Source organism: Mugil cephalus, chromosome 20, assembly GCF_022458985.1.
Source record: "Mugil cephalus isolate CIBA_MC_2020 chromosome 20, CIBA_Mcephalus_1.1, whole genome shotgun sequence".
Lineage (NCBI taxonomy): Eukaryota > Metazoa > Chordata > Actinopteri > Mugiliformes > Mugilidae > Mugil > Mugil cephalus.
In genome coordinates this window covers 4722992-4743970 of record NC_061789.1, presented here as the reverse complement: position 1 = coordinate 4743970, position 20979 = coordinate 4722992, and the positions used below count along the sequence as shown (strand labels likewise).

Here is a 20979-nt window from a genome sequence, read left to right as displayed (position 1 = left end):
GTTGGTTGGTGGTTGGTTGGTTGGATTAGACTTCTGAAGGTGTGCCGTCTTGGTATTTAGCACCAACATATTAGCAGGAGATCCTTTACAATAATTCCTGCAAAGTTGGAATTGCGTGGCGAGGTGGGTCCTCCATGGATCTGACCCATTTGTCCAGAACAGATGCTCCATTGGATCAAGATCTGAGGAATTTGGAGGTCAAATTCATACTATTTTTATTTTTTTTTTTTGCTTTGTGGAAGGGAGCATTGTCCTTCTGAAAGAAGCCACGAAGGGGTGCTGCTCCCATGAAAGGGTAGACATGAAAGGTTTTACAGAACAACATCAACATGGAAGGTTGGACCTCTCAGAGTCTTCTCAGGAGAGCGTTGTCCTCAGAGCATCACGCTACCTCTGCTGTCTATCTATGAATTACACTACTGCTCATCCACCTGCAAAGGTCCCATGATGACCACCAGGGAAGGGGGCAGCGAGGTGGCTCACCTTTGACATATTTTGCAATGACAGCCATAAAACCCCCCAATAATACCTCAATAATACTAAACCGTAGCAGAACCAAGGCTCACCACCACCACCCAGGATGGAGCTGGCTGCAATAGTATAGCCCCCCACTTTGAAAGGTGACGACAACAGGGAGTACAGTGAACTAAAGCCAGCATAACACCTCCAGGTTAACACAAGGTAAACTGCATGAACTAATGCACACTACAAGGAAAGGCACAATAGAATATCTGCTGAGGACACTGATCCTTCAGAGAGCAGGAACCACGATCAAAGATGCTTTATGATTCTGGAAACCCATCCTCCCTGCCGCTGGCTCGACTGTATAAGCAACCCACCAAACACAATGTGACAGCACTCAAATATTGTGCAATATCAGAATGAGAAATGTTTCCTTCCTTTCTGTTGTGAAAGGTGCATGAAGCAAGCAGTTCATGTGAGGAAACCCACCAATCTATCTATATATATCTCTATTGTATGAGCCACAGGGAAGGGGAGGAGAGACATTAAAGCACATTTCCTGTCCTTCGTTTCTCTCTCGTTCTTTGTGTCCATGAAAAGCTAAAATCCAGTTTTAACTTTTCATTTCCAAGAATGAAAACCAAAAACATTCCGGTATTCCTCTTTCTCCCCCCACACCCATATTTATTGGGACATGTGCCAATGATCATTTCATTTCATTCATTTGCTTGAGTTACATTTGTGCAAAACCTGCTAATTTCAAATTAAAACATCAGGGTTTATATCGATGGGCCGTTCGCTGTCGTTGTTGCAGATTCTTCTCTTAGTTTCGTTTCCCTTGCTTGTTAGGTAGGTTGTTTGTTTGGTTGATTGGTTGAATGATTGATGGATTGACAGCCATCAAGGGATGCTGCCCCCATAAAAGGGTTTACAGAACAACATCAACATGGAAGGTGGAGCCTGAGCTTCCCGAGAATAAAAACTAAAAACCTTCCAGTATTCCTCTTTCTCCCCCCTACATCCATATTTATTGGGACATATGCCCATGCCACTTATTTAAAAGAATGATCACTTCATTTCATTCATTTGCTTGAGTTACATTTGTGCAAAACCTGCTAATTTCCGCTAATGCCGATGGGCCGCTCGCTGTCGTTGACCCAGATCCTTCTCTTAGTTTCGTTTCTCTAACTTTCCTTCTGTCTGGCTTCATTTATGACATGGTCCCGTTTCCTGAAGCACCGCAACAGCAACTTCTCCTCTTCCTCCCGCTCATTGGCGTTCTCCCGCGTCAATCAAGACCACCGTCCAATTAAAACACCGAGCGTGATCCAAGTGGGCGGGTCGTAACGCGCGTCTAGGCTGACAACCCATCAGCACCAGCATCATTTCCAAGCATTCGGACGCACCGTTGGCGCCTCCACAGTGACACTCCACAGACGCATCCAGGTATTTATCTCGACGGTTGCGGCACTTTTTGAAGGTATTGTTCGTGACGATCGTTTATTTTAATTGTTAAATGAGAAAGGGGTTCTTTGCGTTCGCATTGCCAGCAGCGCAATTTGGTGTTTTGTGGAGAAACGACGCGCATCTGCACAAACTCGTATCGCGTTTTTAAAAGCAGCCTGTCACCTTTCAGCCTTTCCAAACGACACGAAACTCGCCGGTCATCATCATGGCTCTGGACGGTTGTGGCCACGTCTGCAAGTATATCCTCATCATTTTCAACATCATCTTTGCGGTAAGTCTGGCGCATTGCGTAGATATAAAAACAAAAAGGCTTTTTTCCCCCGCATATGAATTTGTCTGTATTGCATTTAAGGTGTTAATATCTAAGCAATATTTAAAAGGAATCTGTGTGAGGTTTTTTTTATGTGCACATACGGTGTTTGTATGTGTGCGTGTGTGTGTGTGTTGCCACCTGGCCATTCATTTGGTTTCGTTTCGGGCTAACCCCACCTCGGGTTACACTCTGCAGCATCAGTTTGAATGATAACCTATTTTGTCTGATAGACGTTTTATTTTTTCCTAAAGCTGCTCCGTATTTGGTCTCATTCTTCAATAACATGCCACCTGGTGACATGAAGATTCGTTGAAATTGTGAATCCCCCTGTGATTTAAATAGCTGAAGATGTGCACTTGTTAGAGTTTTTCTATTTCCTCTTTTTTTTTTTTTTCTTTCCAGGTGGTGGGCTTTGCTCTCCTGGGCCTGGGCCTATGGCTGCGATTCAGCGACAACACCAGAAGCATCTTTGAAATAGAGCAGCTCAACTCCAGCGCCTTTGTCTTGGGTTAGTGCACTTTAAAAAATTAAAGAAAGCAAAAAATAAAAAGGAAATGCATCACATGTTTTGTTCAGAGACGAGGACTTTGTGCTAATTTTTAGAATTTTTGTCAAGCAAAAACAGCTGCATTGTTATTATTTTTGCCTTAGACACAAGTTAATGATTCTTTTTCCACTCAGGCGTGACGGTGCTGATAGTTCTCGGCGCAGTGATGCTGATTGTTGTGGTGTTCGGAGACTACGGCGCGTGCAACGAGAAGAGATGTGCTCTGCAAGTGGTGAGGTTTTCTTTGTTTTTTTTCTTCATTGCCACGGTGGCATCCTTTGCACTGCAGACAAGTTGTTTCCTGTTGGCTATAATGTCACTACGTGCTTTATACAACAGAAAACCTCAAGTGAAATGCAGGTTTGCCTCAGCGTTCCACTTCTGGTTTTTGCTAAACTATAAGTGTCATACAGCTCGCTAGAAAGTCGCTACGTAAGAGCTACTTCCGTCAGCACTACCTGTTTCCCCATCAGCTGCTTTTCAGGCAAATGCGCTGAATCTCTGTCTCAGTCTAAGACTCTGCAAGAGAGATTTCACCCTAGGGAACTGCGAGACCAGAGAAAGGAAGAAGCCAGTTTTTTTTCCAGATTTTCCAGTTTCTCTTCCATCGAATAACAAGACTGCTGCCCCCTGCTGGTGTGAAGAGTTATTTCTTCCACGGTGGCTGCAGAACATGCGTGCTAGCAGGCTGCAGGGTGTTCAAGAGACACAGGATAGAAAGTCACCTCACCTTTGATACAGTTTGCATATATGTCTTCCTGCCAGCGTCTAGACGAAGCATTAATCTTTTACTGCACATGTCGCTGCTTCACTCCTTTAACAGCCAGCGGCACGTTTAAATAACGTTCACACAGGCGCGTTACGTGTAAGGGCCGTGCGTTTCTTTTTGATTTATTTTTTTATTGGTATTTCAAGTTTGCCTTTAAAACCAGAAACAACGACAACAAAAAAATCTAATTCAGAAATTAAAAACTGCAGTCTAAAAGGAAAAGGAGGAAACTAATGTTTGCTAAAGGAGCACAACTCCAAGTCACCTGAATGCAGTTGGCATCTAAGCAGAAGTGCAGAAGCAGTAAGACTGGATTACAAATGTCTAGATATACATATGACTTTAAGTTGAATTAACATTGACAGCAGGATTTACACTGAATAAAACTAGCAATTACAAGAGGATATGGACAGTAGGTTTTGTGCAGTAGACTTAAAAGTACTACTAAAAGTTTTTTGAGAGAATTGTCTGCTGTAAACAACTTCTTCTTCTCCACCTACAAAATTGTCTGGTTTTATAGGAATCAAATCAGCTTACTTCTCTTTTGATTTTCTTTTTTCATAAATTAAAAGACAAATTTACTTGTTCAGCATTTTTTAGTTTGTGCGTTTTAAGTTGGAAACCTAATGAGAGCACAGTGTTAGGATAATTTGGTAAAAAAAAAAAAACAAAAAAAAAAACGGAAAGTAAAGGAGGAAATTAAACGGTTCTTAAAGAACCAGATGTTTTTTTTTTTTTTTTCCAGTTGACTTGACTTTGGAACAATATTCAGATGTAATTTTGGACTTTCTGACACAAGGCATCTGGTCACCTGAATTTATATCATATCGTTTGTCTGAATCTGGAGAACAACCAGGTTCATTTAGCACCGATGATAAGTGCTCTACAACTATCGATGTGGACCATTTCCTGCTTTGATACCACTACAGATACAAGAACATTAAATCAATTATTAACTTCCCCTTTTCCCTTTAGACTATAGACATAAAACTGGAAGAACCACACTGAATTGACCCAGTAGAAGAAGGTGGAACTTTTTAATGTCACCGGACACAACAACACGAAGCAGGAAATGTGTCCAAATATACACTTCCAGCATGAGAGGTCATGCAAAACAAAGGGAACTAAATAAAAAAAGAGACACTGGAAAAGCTTTAAAGTACGTCGTAGTACATATCAGCCTCTTTCTCCCTTAGAAAGTTTCTCTGTTGTCTTTTTTTGCGTGTGCAACATAAATTCATTCTACTTTAAGTAAGTTGATTTGAAGGCTGAGCACTTGTGTGTTTAAGGGAGAAAGCTCTGAACCTCCTACTGTAAATGAAACACGGTTTAATTCCTGGAAACTGCAGACACACCTCCTCCAAAAATGTGCAACCGCAAAGTATTACAACTTTGCCGTTAGTGTTGAGAAACACACACAGCACTGTAGCGGAATAATGGACGAGAGGGAGGAGTGTAAGGAGATCCTTGAGATCAGCCTCGGGAGACACACCTAAAAAGACTCCCGGCTACAGCTCGCTGTCTTTCCTCAAGGTTTCTGTTCTCAAAATCAGTCTTAGATTACGCCCAGAGACACTTTCAGTTCAGTGTCCAATTTTCCAGTTTTTATCTCCTCGTCTGAGCTCCCAGTTCCTGTCGGGGAAAATGAGAGGCATTCCTAAACCGTTACATAGTACAGAGACAGAGAGGTCTCTGTGCTGTGGCAACAAACAGGAAATAAACGTGAACCGGGACGTAGTGAATTGGAGGATGTTAAACAGAACCATAGAAGCAGCTGACAAAACCTTTTATTCTAAAAATACAGTTATAGCAGGGTGGCAATTTTATAAATGTACATGTAAATAAAGTATATGCTGATAAATAAATGGAAAATTCATTCATTACCATGATCTCATCTGAGAGGGAGGGCTTATCCTCCCCCGCACTCCATGACCGTTGTTACCTTATCTAGAGGGTCATCGAGGGGGAGTCATTGGTGTGGAGAACACTTTGGCTTGTTTATAGTCAGTCCCAACACAATCAACCTACTTAAATAATTTACCATGTCTTTGGAGATATGTAAACGAACCTAAGAAGTGCTAACCACTGCAACACAGTTTAACATTCACAGTGAAAGTTCAAGAGAGAGGCTCCATATGCGTTAAGTTCATCAAAAAGGTCTCCAGTCTGCTCCTTTTCGCCCCAGCATGTGCTTCTGTAGCCGTGCAACGCTTTGAGGGAACATATTTTTGTGGTAAAATGAATCTGCTTATGACAACATAAGAAAAGCCTCACTTACCCTCCTTTTTTTGTGAAATGAACAGACTCTGGGTCAGAACGGGGTTTCTTGGTTCTGCTACTCCAGAGATCTGTCGATGTGAACCGAATTATGAACAGATATAGATTGAGGTCTATTTCTCTTGTCAGGATTAATGAAAAATGCAAACTTTACACATTTAAAACACATTTAAAAAACACAACACATTTACACGAGTAATTTAGTCTTAAATATCCCTACAATTAATTTGCATTAATTGTGCGATTAATATTGATTCAGTATTTGAATCTATACACATGCAGGGGATTCACTCAGTAGAAGAAAAAGTGAATATTTTTAGTGTCGCCAGCCACAGCAACATGAAGCAGGAAGTGTGTCAAAATCTAGATCCTTTGAGGTCATGCCAACAAAGGGAACTAAAGAAAAACACGGAGAGATACTGGAATAGCTTTAAAGTTAACAAAAATTACAAAATTTACCACACATTTAAAAAAGAAAACCAGAAGCTTCCCGAGCAGCTGAAATGTTGATGACACTAATTCAGTCTTAAATATTCCTTCCAGATAAACATAAAAAAAAGTGTGATTAATTTGCATTAATCATGCGATTAATCGCGATTCAATATTTTAATATATACACATGCACTTTGTGATTTGGGAGCACAAAAACGGCAATTAATCTAACCGGTTTTTGATATATCTTTTGATATATTTTTTTGAGTTTTATGCACCTGCATATGTGAGGAAAGGAAGTTGTTTTCTGTTTAAAACATCATGTGATCACTAATCGAAGTCTCTTTCTGTCCTCCCAGTTCTCTGCCCTTCTGTCCATTATGGCTTTAGCCGAAATCGTCGTCGGAGTGCTCGCTTATTCCAACAGTGACAGGGTGAGAGAGAAAATGGAAAACAAAATGCAATGCTGAAACAGTGAAATGACTTAAATCATTTAAATATCTCCGTCACGTTTTGCATTCTCATGAACCAAGGTTGGGAATTTCATGGGAGAGTTCTACACAAGCATATACACAGTGTACATCGCCACTGGAGACCCGCCCCTCGCCGTCACCCTCACGTTCATCCACAAAATGGTGAGTGGAAACCTCTACACCCTTCCTTCTCAGTTTGATAGCACACTTAAAGCCGAGTTTCTTTAACCTAATGAAACTTCTTTCACACACACTTCTACTTCCTCATGTTTCTGTCCATTCTGGATATTTGTAATGTTTACCCCGTGTGGAACAACATGCAAAGAAATATTGGGTTTACTCCAACTAGAGAGGAAGGTTTGACTTGGGTGGAGCCAACATTTCTCCTTAAAACCCTTTAGACTAAAGCCTTGTCTGCTAATCCGTGCCTGACAAAACAGTGAATAAAGCTCAGGACACCCTCAGCATTTAGACCTGGTAGGAAATCTGCAGGACAGCGAAGGTTTGATTTATGGCACAAACGAGATGCGTCATCTCAGGCCATGCAACAGGATGCAGACACTTGTTGGGAAGTATGATGATAGAGAAAAGCTGAGCAAATGCATAGTCACATGCAAGATGAGGTAAAATATTGCTGAAATGCCACAAATCTCCAGAACCACTGATCACATTACTGTCATTTTGAAACTGAAATATCTACTGACTCAAATCAGACTGAAGCTACTCGGTATCTGAAATCAACATGTTAACCTGTTTTCCTCTCTGCAGCTCCACTGCTGCGGAATCACAGGAGTCTCCTTGATTGAAATGGTTAAAGAGACGTGTCCCAAGCCGGATGGTTTCTTGGAGCACATTGCCATGCCTGTAAGTCGGAGCGGGTGCAATGGGTTTGACTCATATTTATTTGTCTGCAGTACACTCGCAGGTTTTTTTATGATATGCGCTATGTTTTCTTATCTTCAGACATCAAGTTTTAAGGAGATGTTTTGTTACTTGACAGTTTCGACTGCGTTTCCTTCAGAAGCATCATCAGATGTGTCATTTAGCAGCATTGCGTCTTAAAAATGAGACATAATGAACCTCATCAACCTACTCGTGTGTTTTTTTTTCCCTGTCCTCCTCCTCCTCCTCTTCTTCCTGTTTCGCCTACAGAGTTGTCCCAACCTGATCGCAAATGCTTTTGAAAGCAAAGCATCTCTGGTGTTGGGCCTCTTCGTTGGAACCGGAGCTCTTCTGGTAGGAAATGATTAGATCATGACAAATGTAAAGGAAGTTGATGCATCCATTGCAGTTATTTTTATGCAACTCACTCAAACGTCTCTTTTCTTGCGGTGTGTGCAACAACCTTTACGGGGACTAGAGAGGAAAAATTTCGCAAGCTTTATTTTGTCGGTTGCCCTTGTTGTGCATAAGTTAATGACTATGTTCTAACCCCCTGCTCCCCTTTATCTTTCCTAATTAATACCTACCCCTTCCCTCCTTCCCTTAACACCTTCTTTTTTTGTGGGTAACATTTTCCTTCTTCTAAAGATCATAGCTATGATTTGCAGCGCCGTGCTTACTAAACAAATACAACGATCTGCTTCAGCTTCTCGCCACATCATCCTGACTCAAACCATTCAAGCCCCGGCTCCGGCTCCGGCTAGCCTCCCGCCCCCTCAGCATGCCTTTGAAGCCAAACCCTACCCCTACCCCTACCCCTACCAGGACCCGGTTGTCTTCACCCCCCTCTCTGCGGTTACCCTCCCCGCGGTCCAGACTTAAGTGTGCGCTTTCACGTCTTCTGTCGTTGCTTATCTTATTGTGCTCCGGGATGCTTGGGATTTAGGAATAGGGATCTAACTCACTTCTTCTTGGTGTGGTCACTGCTAGCAAAATGTCTTCAGTGGAGTTCAAAGGAAAAAAAATCCACCCCACAACACCTTTAAAATCAATCATCAACATTATAGCCCTGCTCAGATCTGGTATTAGCGTGTGTCTGGAGGGATCAAACTCAAGATAAGTTTAATTCAAAATTAGGAGGATCTGATCACTCACTTTTGCTTTTGTATTATTTTTATTATTATTTCGCCCAGGACAAGTTCAGTCTGACCGTGAGTCAACAGATAGATGAATACGTTATTAATCCTAAACATAATTAATATCACTAGAGAAAAATCTGTGGTGAAATTATCAAATTCTTGGTGAATTAAACTCACCAAGCAGCTGAGATGAGAATGACAAATGTAATGCAAAGAAATATATATCATTGTTTTTTAGTAACTGAGAAAGGAAAAAAATAAGTTCTTAGCAGTCCTGGCTTTCTTTCCAGGTAATGATCCCACAAAACAAGGCAACTTCCAGGCAATCACATGTTACCAAGAAGTTTGAATCATTGTACATTTCCAGTAGACGTCAGCATGTGTGGTCCGGATCTCCAGCGTGGTTTCTGGGTACTCATCTGTCCAGAGACCACATGGTCTCGGACCGATTTTGTGAACACACACATGGGCATCCTGACCGTAATGACAGACCACCTAGTCAACTCACCATTTGCCATTCACAAAAAACAACAAAAAACAAAAGAATGATCGTCAGAGAAGAGAAAAAACTAACAAGCAAACACTCAGTATGTGTAGATTATATTCCTAACGTGTTAATTAGCCGTCTGTAGTTAAATTGGCATAGTCACAAAGTCATTTTTGTTTGGGGGCCTCACGCAGCCCAATTTGATCTCAAGGGGGCCTGGTCCAGTAGCATAATATAACATGATAAACTATAAATAATAACAATTCTACAGTTTTTACATTTGTTTAGTGCAAAGAAGCAAATTAGGAGAATGTTTACATTGAATAAACTCAACGTCAAGAAGAACATGTGTACATGGCCGCCATCTGTTGTTTAGTCCTGGGTCTCAGTGTTAGTAAAACAGAGCTGCCCCTAGTGGACAACATAGGAATAGCAGTAAATTTTTGCACTTTGCAAGTGCATGGTTTGGCACAGATTAGACCATCTGAGGGACCGGTTTTGGTCCACGGGCCGTATGTATTTCCTCAGTACTGATTGGTGGATTGTTTTTTGTTTGTTTTTTTAACTTTTGATTAAGAGATTTCTTTTGACTCATTGGTTGGTTTATGCCTTTTTTCTGCATATGAACGTCCCCATTGTCCGAGTTACACTCTTCTTGCATGACTCTTCATGACTCTATCAATAGTCAGTTCATCCATGTCCCAGTGAGCCCTCTCAAACGATGCGACACTCCAATCTGACCACTTGCCATCTGATCCCTCAGGGCTAATGCTAATACCAGGTCTGATGTTCCTCCGCTTAAAAGAAACTACTTCTGATTTCCTCACTGAACATTTCACACAAGCTTTTCATGTGCACACTGATAGCACGGGGCCTGTTCTATTCTGTGGCTGGTTCAACCCTGTGAGGTGATAGTGAGGAGGTCGAGCTCTTTGTCCCATCCCCACTCTTTACTTCCCCTCCTACTTCTGTGTCCGAATCGCAGATCACGGCCCTGGTCTGCACCATCGTCCTCCTGAAGCAGCTGAAGAGGACCCATCAGCAGATCACCACGTACTACTCCACCGTGTACTGAGAGGGGAAAATGGGAGGTTTGCAACGGACAAAGGCCACGAATGGAGAGTCAGCGAGGGTATCAGTGTTTACAGTCTGTCCTGTGTATGTGAACTCTTGAACCATTCCTGTTTTGGTACTAAATTTGTGTTAAATTGCATTTTTTGCAAATTAGGGAACATATTCAGCCTTTGTTTCTCCTCCTAAAGATCATTTCTTTCATTTTAATAATGCAGTGTTCTGTAGGTTTTGTTTTTTTTGTGTGTGTGTGTTTTTTTTAGCACTTTAAGCTTTTTTTTAAATCCGCATATAAAGGAATTTAACACTCACTGACAAATAACACTGTGGTAAAAATCTAAAAGGGATCATTTGCATTAAATTTCTTTCATAAGCTTCTGTCGTAGACAAGTTCAAATGACAGTGTTCAGTGTGCTCATCTGGTGCCTTGTTGGGGTGTAGTAATAAGCAATGTTGTTCTATACTTAGAGGTATGCCGCTACACTGGAGTAATGTTTAAATTTGTAATATTTATGTCCAGAAAGGCCACAGGACTGGCCAAAAAAAACCAAAAAACATTCTGCAGGTTACATTTAAGAGGCTGTGAAACAGATTTTGTGTGTGAGTATCTCAAAGGGAATGCTCGCGAGCTGTAAGCCGTTACGTTCTGCCTTTCTATAAATGCTGGTGTGATGTTGAAGAAAAGAAAAAAAAAAAAAAACACGTTTAGCTTTCATTCCTTATGGTTCTGTGACCACTTCAAACATAGTGTCCTGTTTAGCGTGCAAACAGCTGAATGCCTTGAACTGCTCGTGTATCATTACTTGTAGGCTTGATTTAATAAAATATTCAAATCTTAAAATGTCTATTGATTCATTACATACCATACATTGTTGCTCCAAATTTTTCAACCTGGCATCCTCTATATGCTACAGAAAGAGACTGTTCAGACTTCCTGATTGCTTTTGATGCCGTACTCGTCTTTTTAATTAAAACCAAAATACCATGCACCAACCAGACAGGACATTCTGCGGAGAAGTGAAAAACATTGAATATTTTTTGACAAATGTGGGTCGACTCGCATTTGGTGCGCTTTCACATCGCCAGAAGTCCTGGTTCGGACCTATCGCTGTGAGAGTTGCTTGCCTTTTTTTTCCTCCTCTAATATGTCATCACATACATTGCAGGTAAACAGCAGTGTATTATTATTTTTTTAAAAGCTTTCAGTTTGTTGATGATCTGAAGAGTGGACCGGTCAAACCCTTGCTCTTTCAAAAGGCTGCTGATATTAAAATAAATCACTGTGTTGCGCACAGTGCCCGATAACTGACACCAAATCTCTTCTTCTCCTCAGATGTGGAGCAGCTTGCAGATTGCTTGTTGCAATGATCGTTGGAAAAGTGTAGGATGTCACTATACAACTCTATATAAACACAGTCGCACATGCATTCCCCAATGGGTCCAGTTTCTCAAACATGAAGTTGGACTAATTAACCTATGTGCTTCCATTAACGATAGTGTAACAACACATTTGTATGATTTAAAAAAATAAAAATAAAAAATGAACAAAAATGTCTGTCCTTTAGAGATTGGTTTTTATGGGAACAGACCAAAACTGTTTATAGTCTACGTACATTTAACAAATCCATCTGTATAATATGTTCAAACTACCCCAATCAATTATTGTGTACATCTTGCTCACTCACATGTATATATGGTCTCACCTGTACATAGGTTTTCGTCTGTAAATATTGTCCATATGCTATAAAACTAACCTGTACCACTTATGAACTATTTATGCTACATGCACATACTTCTTACTACACTTATGTTAGATGCTAAAACTGATGACAATAAAGTTGTAGCTAATCTAGTATTAGGACATAGGTCATAATGTTATGCCTGATCAATGTACACATAACATGCATGATATGTGCACGTAATAATGCACATCTGGTTTGTGTAAATGTTCTTCTATTAACACTTCTATTAGTTTCCTGTTAGTGGGAACCGGAGAGGAGGGAGGAGAGTTGGCTCCATACATTTCCTGTCTTTTCCTCCCTCTTCTTGGTTCTAAGCTGGGTGGTGACGCTCAGTTCTAACAGGTTCAGATATTTCTTGGGGATTTCTAACATTTCTTTGGTCTTTCTTCATCTTTCTTTGGTCTTTTATTTTTTTTAAAAAAAGAGTCACTGGATGCATACTTCCAGCTGCGCAGTTTGAGATTCCATGCAGAAGCAGACAAACGAACCAGAGCATAGGATTTTCTTCAAGCCTTAAAAGGAACAAACCGCTGCTCTTCATGGCTCAGGGTGTGTGTGGCTCCATCTGCAAATGTATTCTCTATATTTTCATTGCAGTCCTTGTGGTGAGTCTGAAGAGTTTTTTGGGGAAAAGTATAATTGTTTTGCAATACATTAACAGAGCATTAGTGTGTGTGCGGTTCAATCTATGGTTTATCTTGGGTTACTTTCACTTAAAGACACTTAATGCTCCATTAAATGTGAATACTGTCCTATTCACATCTAGTATCTCATAAACAGAAGATTGTTTGGTTGCAGCTAGGCCCATCCACACCGACATCCACCACTGTCGCATTGTGATTTTTAATGACTGTGGAAGTGCACTCGTTCACCATTTTATTTCCTTTTTTGCAGCTGATGGGTTTCTATACCCTGCGACTTGGGCTGCTGCTGCGGTTCAGTATGAACACCATACACTTGTTTCGTGAGCAGGGTTCCAGCTCAAATGCATTTACTAGAGGTTGGTGCAGATGTTTCATAATATTTTTGCCTCTCATTTGGCACTGAGTGATAAATGTTTTTTTTCTTTACTCAGCTGTGAAAGTAATGATAGTTCTCGGATTAGTGTTGCTGGTTTGTGCTTGGACTGGAAAAAAGGGCGTCTACAATGGCAATAAAAAAGCTCTGGAATGGGTGAGATGTGTTTTTTTTTTTTTTTTGTTTGCTGTCCTACAACACGATTTCCTTTAAGGCCCGGGCTGAGGAAGAGATGTTTCCTGTTAGGTTGTTTCACCACCCCTTATGACACAATAGACACAGTAAGAAGAACCTCACATGTATCTGAAAATAAAATTTAAAGAAAGCGAGGAAGCTCCAAGTTGCGTCCTTGAAGTAAAGTCCAATTTCATTTGATTAGAATGAAGGACAAGCAAAAACAAATGTGGGCATGACAAGCTTTAACGTACAGTTACGATCGTCTATGACGGCAGAAGAAAAGGTAGTAAGGTCACATCTGTAGTCCTAGCTCTTCTGGTTTCCATACTACACCATACACCAATCAGCCACAACATTAAAACCAGGAGAAGTAAATAACATTGACCATCTTGTAACAATTCAGTGTTCTGCTGGGAAAATTTTGGACCCAGCATTCATTCATGTGGATCTTCCTTAGACATGCCACACCCACCCAGACCAGACCCAGGCAGCCCCCCACCCCATAGCAATGACACTCACTGAAAGTAGTCAAAAAAAGCACGAAGAACAGCACAAGGTGTTGACCTGGCCTCCAAAGCCACTGGGTCCCAAACTGATCAAGTATCTGTGGGATGACCCCCCCCCACCCCCTTTCTCTGATGAGTCACATCTGTTTTAGAGGCACAAGGGAGACCTACACAATATTAGAAAGGCGGTCATAATGATATGACTGATGCTAGTGGGCAAGGTCGTAGTCTGTGTGTCCTGTGCCAGGCAAAATCTTCAGTAGTTCTGTGGATCCTAAGCTGTTCAACTGAAGCTTTCCTACTAGCATCCAAATGACACAAGATCAATATTTTTCAGTCATTTGCCTGGTGTTTGGTATTAGCTGGATTAACCTCATTTGAGCCTTTTTGTATCTTTTCCTGTCCTTCCAGTTTGCTGTCTTTCTGACTTGTCTGTCTACAACTGCATTTGCTGCCGGAGACTTTGCTTATTCTCAACGTGATGAGGTGAGAAGCGACCGGAACAAGACAAAGGCGAGGAAAATAGGGTATGAGACAATCAAATGTGAATGTCCTGTGTGAATATCCATGTGCTTTTTTAAGGTCGGCAAGTCCCTGGAAGAGTTCTACATAATTATATACACTGTATATGCAGTCAGTGGAGACCAAGCCGTGGGCATCACTCTCACATTCATCCAACACTTGGTGAGCTTAAACTTTAATTTTCATCCTTACAGGAATTGAGGAAGTGCATCTTTACTAGTTATTGATGACTTTCCCAAGTGGTGAAAATGTTGGATGCAAGGACAGTCTTATAAAATCAACAGAAGAGTGTATTCTAAAATTTTTATTTTTAATAAAAATAAAAAAAAATAAATTAAAAAAAAAACTGGATGTGTAGAGTTTTCTTGAATACATTTCGTCGCTCATCTGAGTAGCTTCTTCAGTTCTAAGAAGGTGTAAATAGGAACCTCTGTGGGTGAAACCCATCAGAAACTTGCTGGACTTGTTTCTTTAAAAAACACCCTATATTATTTGGGATCACGTCTTTAGCATTTGTTTGATGTGTTTTTCCTTCTTCTTTCCATCCAGTCTTGAGGGTACAGTCTGTGCTCAGAGCTGGGGGGGTTCTAGTGACTCCTGGTTTGTGTTGCAGGGGGTGGTGGGAAACAAATAATACATTCTGGTCAGTGCAGTGTGAGTGAGCTTCCTCTATACAATAATGGACAGGGAGGAGGAATACAACAAGAGGAAGAACATCATCGTCATCCTCTATGTATCTGGTGTTTCGGAGAAAATCAGGAGAATTTTCAAGAAACACCACTTTCCGGTTTATATCAGACCTGGAAATACACTTTGACAGAAACTGGTCCACCCCAAAGACAAAACACCCAGGTAAAAACAGAGTGATGTAGTGTATGCTGCTCAGTGTAGTGAGGAATGCACAGACTTGTACATTGAGGAAACCAAACAACCCATTCTTACAGTGGGGGAAATAAGTATTTGATCCCCTGCTGAATTTGTAAGTTTGCCCACTTCCATAGAAATGATCAGACTCTGGTTTTTATGGTTGTTTACTGGTTATGGGTATAGACAGAATATCAGTCGAAAATGCATAAAAAACACACAATCTAAAAGTTATAAATTGTTATGTATTTTATTAAGGGAAATAAGTATTTGATCCCCAAGCATAACACAAGTCAGTACTTTGTAGAGAAACCTTTGTTGGCAAGCACAGCGATGAGACGTTTCTTGTAGTTGGTCACCAGGTTTGCACACAGCGCAGGAGGGATTTTGGCCCATTCATCTTTACAGACAGTCTCTAAATCCTTCAAGTTTCTTGGCTGCCTCTTGGAAACTCGGAGCTTCAGCTCCCTCCACAGGTTTTCGATTGGGTTAAGGTCTGGAGACTGACTAGGCCACTCCATGACCTTAATATGCTTCTTCTTGAGCCACTCCTTTGTTGTCCTGGCAGTATGTTTTGGGTCATTGTCATGTTGGAAAACCCACCCACGAGGCATCTTCAGTGTTCTTGCTGAGGAAAGAAGGTTTTTGTCCAAGATGTTACAGTACATGGCTGCATTCATTGGCCCCATAATGCGGTGAAGTTGCCCTGTACCCTTTGCTGAAAAACAGCCCCAAAACATGATGTTTCCACCTCCATGCTTAACCGTGGGTATGGTGTTCTTTGGGTCATACTCACGTTTTTTCATCCTCCAAACACGGCGGGTCGAGTTAATGCCAAATAGCTCAACTTTGGTTTCGTCAGACCACAGCACTTTCTCCCAAGCCTTCTCTGAGTCATTTAGATGTTCACTGGCAAACTTAAGGCGGGCCTGTACATGTGCCTTCTTGAGCAGGGGGACCTTGCGGGCACTGCATGAGTTCAATCCATAACGGCGCAGTGTGTTGCCAACTGTTTTCTTGGTGACGGAGGTCCCAACTGCTTCCAGATCATTAACAAGCTCCTGTCGTGTTGTTTTAGGCTGCTCCCTCACCTTTCTCATCATCATCCTCACTCCATGAGGCGAGATTTTGCGGGGAGCTCCGGACCGAGGACAGTTGATGGTCCTTTTATGGGTCTTCCACTTGCGAATAATGGCACCAATAGTTGTCACCTTCTCACCAAGCCTTTTGCTGATGGTTTTGTAACCTATACCAGCCTTGTGCAGGTCTACAATCTTGTCCCTGACATCTTTTGACAGCTCTTTGGTCTTGCCCATGGTGCTGTAGAAGTTGGAATGTAAGAAACTGATTCTTAGAGCAGGTGTGCTTTATATACATGACGAGTTAAGATCAGGAGTATTGGTAATTAGTTGACTGAGCACAGCTGTGTGCCACATGCGCACCAGCCAATCTGTAGGAGCCTGAATTCTAAGTGAATTGTTGGGGATCAAATACTTATTTCCCTTAATAAAATACATAACAATTTATAACTTTTAGATTGTGTGTTTTTTATGCATTTTCAATTGATATTCTGTCTATACCCATAACCAGTAAACAACCATAAAAACCAGAATCTGATCATTTCTATGGAAGTGGGCAAACTTACAAATTCAGCAGGGGATCAAATACTTATTTCCCCCACTGTAAATGCATGGCCCAACCCAGGAGACCCAGCTCATCAGGGAACTACTCGGTTGTCCATCTTCCACCTGAAGGACAAAGGACACTCCTTTGAAGATTACAACATCAATATCTTAGCCAGAGAAGACAGATGGTTTTTAGTGAGGAGTGTAGGAAGCCATCTATGTCAAACGCCTTCTCTAAACTGAGAGACACAGGTAAGTATCCAGCTACTAGTAGCTATTAGGGTTTTTTACAGAAACAAGTCCAGCAAGTTTCAAATTTCAAATTTTGAACCAGCCGGCGCATTAAGACCAAAAAGAATCACAGGTTCACAACCTGAAAAGTTGGTTCTGAAGGGAACCAAGAAATATCTGGTTCTTCCCTACGGTCCGTGACATCAGTGGGCGTGAGTGTTCTTTTTTTTTTTAAAAAAATAAAAATAAATAAAAATAAAAGTAGCAACTGACAGCGAACATAGAGACATGGTTATAGTTATGTCTGCAAGATATAAAGGACGTATAGGCCTACATATACGTTTTACAAAGCATTCTCATTCTACGTCTTCTCGCTATCAACAGCTGATTCTTACTGCACTGTTGGATGAAAACAAATGTCTGTAGCAACAGGAAGAAAGCCCACAGAAGCCCCATGTCATCTTGCCATAACTGTGTTTGTTTACTGTCGCCTTAGTAACGCGGAGTAACGTCCCCCCACTTTGGCCCCTCCCACTAAACTGGGGTGACGTGACCTATGCCCACTTTGGTTCCACTTAAACTGGTGTGAACGCGGGCTGGTTCGCCAGAAAGAACCAAGGTTCTCAGACTCCAGATCCGTGTCTGTCTGAAAGCACTATGAGAGGTTTCATCTACAGAGGTTTAAACCTCATTATCCTACTAGTCTTAGAACCAAAGAAGGCACTCGGATGAGCCGCAAAACATCTTCAAGAAAACCACAAGTCTAGTTGCCTTTTTTAAAACGCCTTTTGGATTACTATGACCTGGATGACTGAGAACCTTAAGGGAAAGCTTAGACTGTTCTTTGGATCTGTTGATGCTGCAGTGGTAAATGTTAAACATGAGGACTGTTACTGATGAAATTAAAGTGTTAATGGTGTTTAACCTCTTTTTCCTCTCTGCCTCGACTCCAGTTTCATTGCTGTGGAATAACAGGAGTCTCACTAATAGAATTAGTTAAACAGACCTGTCCAGCACCAGATGGGATAACAGAGATTCTTTATATGCCTGTAAGTTGACACCAAGAAATAATGTTTTTATGTAATGTATTGCATGGTTTCAACTCAAATCCATGGTCTGTATACTTCTATTGCCCCACAGAGTTGTCCAAAGCTCATTGAACAAACCTTTAAGACCAAATCAATGGCATCAGTGGTGAAGGCCATGTTCTATCAAACTGGACAGTATCTGGTAGGTAAATGCTGCACGTTACACCATGACGGAAGTTTCTTGTTCAAGGAGCTGGTTGTCTTTGGCTGTATTTTTCAAATACAGCCAAAGACAACCAAGACGGCAAACCAGTGGTTTCATCCACTTCTTTTATACTTAGCAGCAGCAGTAGATGAAGTCAGGTACCACATCTGGTTAACTGACATTAATCTTTTATTCAAACAAAGCCTCTTTCATATTAGCAATAACATTTCATTGTGAGATGACATTAACAGTAACTCCCAGTAAATAATAAGTGAAACATGGTGTACATATATCACAACACTTTCACCAGCAGGTCATAGGCTCAGTTACCTCTGTTGTTTCCTGAAAATTGTTGTGAGTGGCAGTTTAACTTGCATTTAAAATATGTAGTTATTTTACTGTTTTTGTATTTTGAGTCAAATTCCTTAAATCCATAAAGTCCTACTTACCAATGGCTCATACTAAGCCATTTTATGTCTTATTAAAACTAAAATTACTCATCGTTTGTCAGAACTAACATTTTTGTTCTTCCATTCATTGAATTCTCAAGGTTGGAGCTCTGCTTTGCAGCATCATCCTCATTTCCCAACTGTATCATCCTGGATACTGAGAAGGAAACTCAACTAGCAGTACTGTATTTCAACTTCTTCTTCGCTTCAGTTTTGGGACCAGATTTCTTTCATAGGTGAATTCAAATCACATTAAAAGTTATGTTACGCTGGTAAACCAGAAAAAATGTTTATCTGTTCTGTTTATGTCCAGAAAGACCTCAGGACTGGCAAGAAAATAAAGTGTGATAGAAATATTCTGTAGACTTTTAAAACAGCTGTATGGACATTTCTGTAAATGCTGGTTTGATTTTATTCCAATTAAACATAAGGTGTCCTGTTTGGAGAGCAAACAGCTGAACGCCTTTGATTGCTCATGTGTTGTTCTGTGATGTTAATGAGTCTTCATTTCATTGCTCAAACCATATGGATCCATGAGGACAAACAAACATACGACAAATGCTTTTAAAAAATATATATAGTTACTTAATCTCAAAATGGGAAGGAAAAATAGACACGATATGTGATGTACCATATCATTTCTCTCAGAAGGTCAATAACGGCGGAAGTACACACCATGCCAATGATGTAAAAGAAATGCTGTCTAGCCTTTTTCTTTTGTGCTTTACATTACAGACTTCACAAAATTGCCTTTGCTCAGGCTCAAAATGGTGCAAAAACAGTAAGACATCTAGTGAGCTGCAGCCATGCGTACTGAAATGTCTTGAGCCCCTTTCACACTACACAGAATTCCTGTGTTGTCTTGGGTTATAGGCAGCGTCAAAGCGTTGATGCCGGCATTTCTTCCCAAGGCAAAATGATCCTTCAAGCCACAAGGGAGTTTTACGTCTCAGCTCACCTGCAGTGTGAAACGGATCCTGCGTCCTCATTTACCTGATGACGTTGATGTACCTGCCTGTGCGTTCTGATTTTGTCTCTGTGCAGCCTATCGGACTGTAGCTGTAGAAACTCGAGATCTCAAAACAGGGCAAAGTTTAGGTCTACTCCCATAAGATCAATGTTGCTGCTGATCTCCGCAAGACTGATCTCTGAAGACCAGAGATTTTTTTTTTCTCCCATTTCTTTCAATCAAACACATCAAATGTGTAGCTACATGATCTTAAATGGAAGCGCATACACAAATTAGCCTTACGTCATGCTCGGGAAATCCCACCGATTGGGGAATACCGACGTGAACTGCACATGCAAGACTGTGTTTAAAATTGCAGTGCACAAAACAGCAACGCTAACATTGACGTCCATTGTTTACCTCAGTGCTCCAGCACGCTTAAATCTTACGATAACGGCAATGTGATGATGTACGAGTGGGAGGGAAAAAACAGGCATGCAACTCTCAAAAGACCAGCAAGGCGGGTCGATCAAACTAAAAGAAACCTGGACCCCAGACCAGATTTTTATTTTGTTTGTGCAGGAAAGACGGTCTAGAGTCTCTCCGTTGGAAACTGATAACGCTCCAGGCCAATACCAATAAAGCTATTTGGTCAGACTTTATGGAGTCATACATGTTATCCGAGTGCAGGGGAAATGAATTAGTTTACAACTAATTGGCTCTGGTTTGTTGTAGGACTATCCAATAGTGCAGATGTTTTTTCTGCAAAACTCTAATGATATTTAAATGGTGTATCTGCTAGATCCTCAAGACTACAGTTTTCATCATGCGAAGAAGGTCATGTATGAGAAGGTTTGAATCAAGAGGATGTCGAACGTGGAGGTGATACAGCATCACCAATGACCTGCTCTGTACCTTACTTACCAATCTGTACTGTACTGTCTGCAATATGACATTGCACTGACCACTGCTGTTATATGGTACTTCATGTTTATGGTTGAATGACATTAAAAAGCTGTGTTTTGTTTGTTTTTTTGAACATCACTGGGATGTGGAGATGTACAGTATCATTAAAGGGCAGATGACAAATCTCCAAGTCCATGTGACAAATATTTGGATGGCTTATTGCGGGAAGTGGGAAGCGCGACATTTTCATCCTGACAGATGAAAAATTTGGGTGTACTACTGGAAAACTTTTGGACCTGGAATTCATTGATGTGGATGTTACTTAGACATGCAGCACTCACCTAGACCACACCAGACCAGGCACAACCACCCCACAGCAATGACACTCCTTGATGGCAGCAGCCATCCCCAGCAGGATGCAGCCTGACACAGACACACA

At 41.1% G+C, this 20979-nt stretch overlaps 2 protein-coding genes across 5 annotated transcripts; both read left to right on the top strand.

The window, feature by feature from the left end:
- Positions 1 to 1811: 1811 nt before the first annotated feature.
- Positions 1812 to 11160, top strand: LOC124997767 (CD9 antigen-like). 3 transcript variants are annotated; one of them, XM_047571743.1, is made up of 9 exons: positions 1812 to 1908; positions 2099 to 2200; positions 2645 to 2750; positions 2924 to 3021; positions 6627 to 6701; positions 6801 to 6902; positions 7509 to 7604; positions 7893 to 7976; positions 8271 to 11160. In XM_047571743.1, exons 2-9 carry the CDS (start codon positions 2135 to 2137, stop codon positions 8502 to 8504), a joined length of 861 nt encoding a protein of 286 aa, XP_047427699.1. In that variant the 5' UTR covers positions 1812 to 1908; positions 2099 to 2134; the 3' UTR covers positions 8505 to 11160. The 3 variants fall into 3 exon arrangements, with proteins under 3 accessions (XP_047427699.1, XP_047427698.1, XP_047427700.1); XM_047571742.1 differs by having other exon boundaries at positions 1822 to 1942; XM_047571744.1 differs by having other exon boundaries at positions 1823 to 1942; positions 10234 to 11160.
- A 716-nt stretch (positions 11161 to 11876) lies between these two features.
- Positions 11877 to 19161, top strand: LOC124997768 (CD9 antigen-like). Of its 2 annotated transcripts, none has more exons than XM_047571746.1 (8): positions 11877 to 12610; positions 12956 to 13061; positions 13137 to 13234; positions 14173 to 14247; positions 14344 to 14445; positions 17957 to 18052; positions 18144 to 18233; positions 18787 to 19161. In XM_047571746.1, the coding sequence occupies exons 2-8, from the start codon at positions 12959 to 12961 to the stop codon at positions 18844 to 18846; spliced, it is 624 nt and encodes a 207-aa protein (XP_047427702.1). In that variant the 5' UTR covers positions 11877 to 12610; positions 12956 to 12958; the 3' UTR covers positions 18847 to 19161. The 2 variants fall into 2 exon arrangements, with proteins under 2 accessions (XP_047427702.1, XP_047427701.1); XM_047571745.1 differs by having other exon boundaries at positions 11877 to 12666.
- Positions 19162 to 20979: the final 1818 nt, after the last annotated feature.